This window comes from Argentina anserina, chromosome 1, assembly GCF_933775445.1.
Source record: "Argentina anserina chromosome 1, drPotAnse1.1, whole genome shotgun sequence".
NCBI classification, from domain to species: domain Eukaryota; kingdom Viridiplantae; phylum Streptophyta; class Magnoliopsida; order Rosales; family Rosaceae; genus Argentina; species Argentina anserina.
The window spans coordinates 17,055,172-17,062,282 of record NC_065872.1 but is presented as its reverse complement, the minus strand read 5'-3'; the positions used below and the strand labels follow the sequence as shown (position 1 = coordinate 17,062,282).

Sequence of the window (7,111 nt, the reverse complement as noted above, 5' to 3'; positions counted from 1 at the left end):
ATTGTGAGATGTGTAATTTTGAAGTGATTTTATGAGGAAATTTAAATAATTTTGAGTATTTTTTAGTGATGTATTTCAGAATTTGAGAATTATAATTTTATCTTATGAAAAAAAATTATTACTTATTATTCACAGGTCTAATATATATTTATTTATTGACTTTTTTCGTACTAAAAGCCTCTATTTTATGATCTCGCCTTAGCTCCCTAAATCTCAAGTCCAGCCTATAGTGTTATTACAGTTCGATTTTGCTGTTGATATAATCTTCCACTCTAAGTCTGAAACTAAGCTGAAAGATAATAGTTTATGATCTCATGATTCATCATGAATGTCTGGTCTTGATAACTTTCAGATGTAGCAGGTAATTAAATATACCTTCAGCCCCAGCCCTCTTTCTTTTCTACTACAATGGTTACGAACGTACTATTTGATTATATAGTTTTTGCGAGACAAATGGTAGAAAAATGGGCCTTTATTCACGGCAGCAAATTAAGTGAACAGACGCTACAAGAGACATAGCTGGACCTCCAAAAGAAAAGAACACGTACTACAACATAAATGAAACAGTAGACGACACGATCACACGAATTGAACGATACAGAGGAGGAATCGATCGATGAGTCCCGGAAATAGAAGAGAACGATAAAGACCAAAGAGAAAACAAAGTAGAAGAACTTAAGCACCAAACAGCCACAAGACCAATAGAGCAAACACGTACTAAGCAAGCATCACTTCAGCTGAGACATTCTTCAATGGTTCGTCAGGCGCCGACTACTTGGCCGGAGGCATCCATCTTTTTTCCCCAGTCGTGAAGCTTCAGGTGTAACTCAGCAGCAGCAATTAGAAAATGGACGGCCTGGATTGGTGTAAGAATACACGTGATGTTCTTGAGTGTTCTGAGCCGTAACTCATCAGCCCTATGCAAAATCTCCTCCAATCCTTTCTGCTTCTGTGATAGAGTAGACTCAACTAGGTCTCCATGATCATCAACATCATCTCTTCCTTTATGACCATTCTTCCTCACCATCTCGGCGGCCACATGCAAGTGCGACAACTCGACCATTGTTGTGTCTGCGATAGTGTCCTGTAGTTTCGCCATCTTGTGATTTATGTGCTTCTCCTGCTTGATAACCCCGCCTTGCAAATTGTTTATCCCGGCGAGCTGGCTGTGCGATAAATCACTCAGGTCAGTAGTGCTGAATCCTCGCATCATCTCGGCGAGTTGAGCCTCCAGCTGCAAACCAGACTTTGAGTAGAGCAAATGAAATGACATGCTTGGTCGCCACCCGCCTATCCAAAAGAAGGCATTTTCGAGTGTGCTTGTCCACGGCGGAGACAACATGGTCAGCACGTTATGCTCAGCCCATCTCGACTTTGCCTCGTAGTAACTCTCATAATGCTTCACCACTTGGTCCACGAGCGCGCCTAATAATTTCGAATCGTCCGAATTGCCGTGATTGTGGTCGGCGGCAACATTGGTGAGGTGGTGGAGGTCTTGGTTTTGTTCAGAAAGCCAAGCCTCGAAGAATGTCTCGGGACACTCGTGCTCGGTTTTCATCGTTGATACTTGTAGAGTAGTTTCGTAGTTTTTTTTTTATCAGTGAGTAGTTTCCAAGTTAGTATATGCACGTACATGATCATATATATATATAGCGTACTGTACATCTGATTCTGATGGATAAGCATCCCAGATTCATTGAATCCATATGTTTGGTTTAATCAGCTGCACGTACATTATCTATATTTAGATAAACCGACAAATCCGGATTCACAAGTTCCATTTTATTTCGATGGAAGATTCATATGAATACTTATTTGTATAGGTGCGGAAATTGGCACACCCTAATTTTAAATTTGCACACCCCTTGTTTGTATTTTACCATAATACCCTTTTGACTTGGCTTGGCTCGGCTCGTCCTCTCCCATCACGTAAAGCACTCTCTCTCTCTCTCTCTCTCTCTCTCCTCGTCAGGTCCTCATCATCCTCAACCAATGTTTAACTTGTCGGTGACTCTCTCTTCCACATGCACACCCCTTGTAGTACTTGTTGAAGTTGTCAAGGCCGACGACGCAGTCGCCATGCTTTCTAAGGGCGGCATAGACGTGGGTACCGACGAATCCGACATCGCCAAGGACGAGGACGGACATGCCGCCGGAGCGGTGGATCTGGGCGGAGTTACTTCTCCTACTAGATCCTGCCCAAAAAAGTAGCGGTTGCCAGAGTCGACAAAGCTCTGGAAGCTACATAGGAGGCGGTGAGGGCTATGAGGAAGTGGGCCCACATGAACATGGTACTGGTGGAGGCGAAGCAACGTTGGAACTTCCAGTTCATGATGTGGTGGTGGTGGGACCCGCCCCAGTCAATCTTGAACTTTCTCGGCGTCGAGGGGAAGAGTTCGTCTTCCAATTAAGACGTCGACAACATTCTCCTCTGTTTGTTCGCAATCTTCTCCTCCTAAATCTTTAATTAATCTCACGCTTTTTAAATTCTTCTTTAACAAAAACTTAAGAGAGGGGGGGGGTGTGTGGTTGGGATTTGAAGAGAAAGAAGAAGAAGGAAATTGGCAAGTGCAGATAGAATTGGGATTGGAAACAAGAGAAATGGTGATGATCATGCTTTATGTCTTTGGGAGGTGTGCAAAGAAAGTGAGAGAGATGAGGGCAGTTTTGGAAGAGAAGTTTCATGAGTGAATAAATAAATAGTTAATAATAGAAAGGGTGTGCAGATTTTAAAATAAGGTGAGCTAATTTCAGCCCCCAATTTTATATATGGATACTAGGGCCGAGAGTTGGTGCCGAAAAAATAGTACCGAAACCGTTCGTCCCGTACCTCATCCCAACGGGACGGGATGAATCGGTAAAAATTTCTAATACCGAACCGATATCGATATCGAAAGCATATAATCGATACGGGTCGGTTCTATTATATCTGATACCGAATATATCGAACCGTACTGAAATTATAAAAACTCATATTTGGGGGGGGGTTAGGGTTCACGAAAGCCAATATACCATAACCCATTCCATCGAAAACTCATCGCCTCCATGCACTTCGCGTCTTCGCCTTTCATTCTCAATCATTGACTTCGCCCTTCACTCTCATTTTCAAGTCTCAATCGCAGTCTCTCGGAATCTCAATGGGAAAACTGAAGATAAGCTTTAATTCAATCTCGAATTCCTAACTGAAAGTATGAATCATATATGCAATTTGGGTTTTGGATTTTACTTTCTTTCGGTTATGGTTTGACATTGTGTTCGTTTCAAATCGAAAGAGTTTGGGTTTTGTGTTTACTTTCTTTGTGTAGAAGTATGAATTTGTATAGTGTAAAACTCTCAGTTTGTGTAGTATATGCAGCTGTAGGAATTGCTCTCAGTTTGACATTGTGTTCGTTTCAAATCGAAAGAGTTTGGGTTTTGTGTTTACTTTCTTTGTGTAGAAGTATGAATTTGTATAGTGTAAAACTCTCAATTTGTGCAGTATATGCAGCTGTAGGAATTGCTCTCAGTTTGTATCTTCCAGCTTTCTGAAAATGTGAAGTGTATTAATTGTATATTTTATGTGAATTTTGTTCATAATTGAACCTAGTTAGTGTAGTGAATGATGCATATGTAGGTCTTGTGGAATTTGTCAATTTGGTACTGAAAAAGTACCGAACGGTATCGGTTCAGTTCGGTATTAAAGTTTAAAATTGCAGTACTGAACTGATACCGATACCGAAATATAAAATCGGTATGGTATCAGTATGAGCACAATCCCGAACTGTCCCTTACCAGTCCCAGATCTAATGGACACCACCAAAGAGATGGATAGGTTTGGTATCATTAAATTAAAGCCAAAACACCAAAACGCAAGGCTAAAGGTGTTACATGTAATTATGTAAACTTTTTTATTTCTTTGTCGAACTGGATACATGTACGTACATAGGTGTGGAGAGGTCGAGAAGGGGATAACCATCGGAAGAAATAAGTGGGTGGTTTCAGTGAATCAACTCGCTACTTGGAATCACTCTTTTCCGTTTCTTCGGATGGGCAATCATTTGCTTCATTCCAACGGTGGCAGCAGGGGAATCTGCTATTGGGTTATCCATCCATCAGTCATCAGTGGTTATTTTTCATTAATTTTCTATTCTATCATTTGTTCACTTTGTGTCCACCTTTCTAAAATCATATCATGTGTCTTTTCTCAAGTCATATTTAGGTAATAATTAAGAAATTGGACACATGCCATAAGGTTAGAATGGTGGACACAAGGTGAGCAAATAGAGAGTAGTCGGCAAATTTATTTCCTCGGTATGTGTTTTAATTCAGCCTAAGCTAGCTGCTTTTCATTTTTTAAACACGTACAACAACTAAATACTACCACTTATGGGTCATTATGGACCGGGCCGAGGCTAGTCCTACCCTAAAATTTAGGACTTAGGGTAGAGACGGGTCGTGCTTTGATCGAATCAACAAATTATAGGGCCGGGCTAAGGCTTCAATTTTTAAGCCCTCTGTCCATTCCTTTAGGGCTAAAAGGGTTGGGTAGGACATCACATTATGTTTATTAAAAATAAATAAATATATTAAAATTATTATTTTTCCTCAATATTTAGCTATATAATTATACACCTAATATAAAACTCTTATTTTTAACTTATACTCTTATTTTACATACATATATATGATAAATTTAGCTAAGAAAATTATAAATATAAGCCGAAGTGCTTATATTCATATATTCAATGAACTTTTACTCAAAATCAAGAGTTATTTAACAAAACATAAATAGAAATAAAACTTAAAAAATCAATAAACAAAAAAAGATAAAATCTATTGTATATATAATAGAAGAAACATATTTGATAAATAGACAAAATATGTTATTATTAGGGCAAAAAAAGGTGGGCTTTTAGGAACGGGTCAGGTTTTGCTCTAAACGGCTCATTAGGGCCAGGTCATAGAGTAGGACCGAGTTTTATTTGCACAACTTTTACCCTGCTCTAATCGAAAAAGGCTTGGCAAGGGCATTAAAGCTATCAAGCTGGGCTTAATCCTTTAGGGTCAGGGGGGCTTTAGGGAAGGCCAGGGCCTTAGGGCAGGATGATGAGACATACTGCCACTTGAACCAAGGATTCAAAGCCAAATCCAACTCTGAAAACAAAAATCTCATTTAAATTTCTATCCATTTCTCAAACTTTGTATATTAAATACGTACATGCATGCATGTATCCTCGAGTGACAAGACAACATATACATTTATCTATATATCGAGTCTCTCGAGCAGATTTGTTCATAATCACAATTAGCAAATAAAATTTATCTACAATGTATATCAATAAAATACATTCGTACGGGCATATCATAATAAATTGAAAGAATAAAACAGCTAAAAGTTTAAAATAATAAATGTCTATAAAATGTTAATAATATTTTTGTTTAGATGCATGTGAATTATTGAAAACGATATCAATATTGTTTAGCTAAATAAGGGAGGAGTCTGTTTGAAATTATTATGGTAAGAATAAAATTGAGAAATCTAATTTATGGTATTGAGATATTTGTTTGTATTGGTAATTTAATATCAGTTAGTAAAGTCAATACTAATTTGAAAAAAGATGGAGGTCTGAGTGCTGGTTAGTGAGTAGGGTTGTCAATGGGTCTTATCGTAGTGGGTTCGTGTCAGGTCAAGGTGTCTCGCGTGTCATGAAATATAAATCGAAACTTTTTATTAATCGTGCCAAAAATTTAAACTCAAACTCGTTCTATTTATTAAACGGGTTACCCGTTTCCAACCTGTTTAATTAATTTAATAAATATGTTATGTCTTTTTAGATAAAATAACTAACTGAAGTAAGAATTAAACAAAAAAAATCAATGTATTACCTAAAATTCTAGTTCAAAATGAGAAAAGAGTTACTAAACCCTTATACATATAATGTTATCATTTTTAATAGCTTGTGTATGCGTATTTTATATAAATTTAGTTTGAACCATTTATTATACATGTCATGCGGGTTCATTTCGTGTTAACGGGTTAACTAGTCGTTATCCCAATTATTAAATGGGTCATAACGGGTTGACCCACCGTTGACCCACTTTTTAATCATGCAGATTTAACCCGCTTTATTTCGAGCGGGGGTTTCGAGTCGGGTTATCAGGTCATGTCGGAATTGACATCCTTCTTTATGAGATATGAATAGAAGCTCCTATATCTATGTGTGTGTGTGTGTGTGCGCGCGCTCGCAGACATTCAGTTTCTATCTAAAGTGAAACTTCACTTTGAATGTCAGAGTGAAATTCATTATTTGACTCGCTTTTAAGTTGCATTTCTACATCTCTACCGTATAGATCTTAAATTATAATGTATAAATTACTCTTGTAAAGTTTCATCTAATTTAATAATCGTTAAAGTGTTGAAACATCACTAAATTACTGAATAAACTGAATCTGTTCACAATTATGAAAGGTCAAACACCTATTAAAATGTTTGAAATTTTACATGAGTGATATATACATTATGTTCTAAGTTACATATGGTGGAGATGTTGTAATGTAACTAAAAGGTGAGTCGAATAATAAACTTTATTATGTAATTTTAAAGTGAAATTCATTCTGAATATGCACTATATATATATATATATATTGATATACACCCATACGTTGTATTAATCATCTGCACGTACATTACTCTATAGGATAAACCGACAACAGAATCCATTTTATTTCGATGGGAGATTCATGGAATCCATTGATTTGGTTTGGTGTATGAATACATATTTTTATATATGACACCACCAAAGAAATGGATAGTCCAAAATGTAAGGCTAAGGTGTTACGTGTAATTATGCATGTAAACTTCTTGTGTTTTTTTTTTTTCCTTTGAGAATTGGATACATGTGGTCTGATAGAGAAATGGATAACCATCGGGAAAAAAAAAGTATAGAAATTTAAATGGGTGGTTTCAGTTGAAACAACATGCTATACTTGGAATCATCACTCCTTTACAACATCGGCAGGTGCTTCAGTTCAGCCTAAGCTAGCTGCTTCTCTATCAATGAAACACGTATGACAACTAAATACTGACCACTTGAACCAGGGATTCAGGGCCAAAGCAAACTCAGAAAACAAA

The 7,111-nt window shown here is 37.3% G+C and overlaps 1 protein-coding gene across 1 annotated transcript; it reads right to left on the bottom strand.

Moving 5' to 3' along the window:
- Nucleotides 1–760: 760 nt before the first annotated feature.
- LOC126802964 (protein DELAY OF GERMINATION 1-like) lies at nucleotides 761–1,558 on the bottom strand. Its single transcript, XM_050530690.1, has one exon. It carries the CDS (start codon nucleotides 1,556–1,558, stop codon nucleotides 761–763), a length of 798 nt encoding a protein of 265 aa, XP_050386647.1.
- Nucleotides 1,559–7,111: the final 5,553 nt, after the last annotated feature.

Bases quoted from the DNA above. Each gene is read 5' to 3' on its own strand.
- LOC126802964 (XM_050530690.1), bottom strand. From the start codon at position 1,558: ATGAAAACCGAGCACGAGTGTCCCGAGACATTCTTCGAGGCTTGGCTT.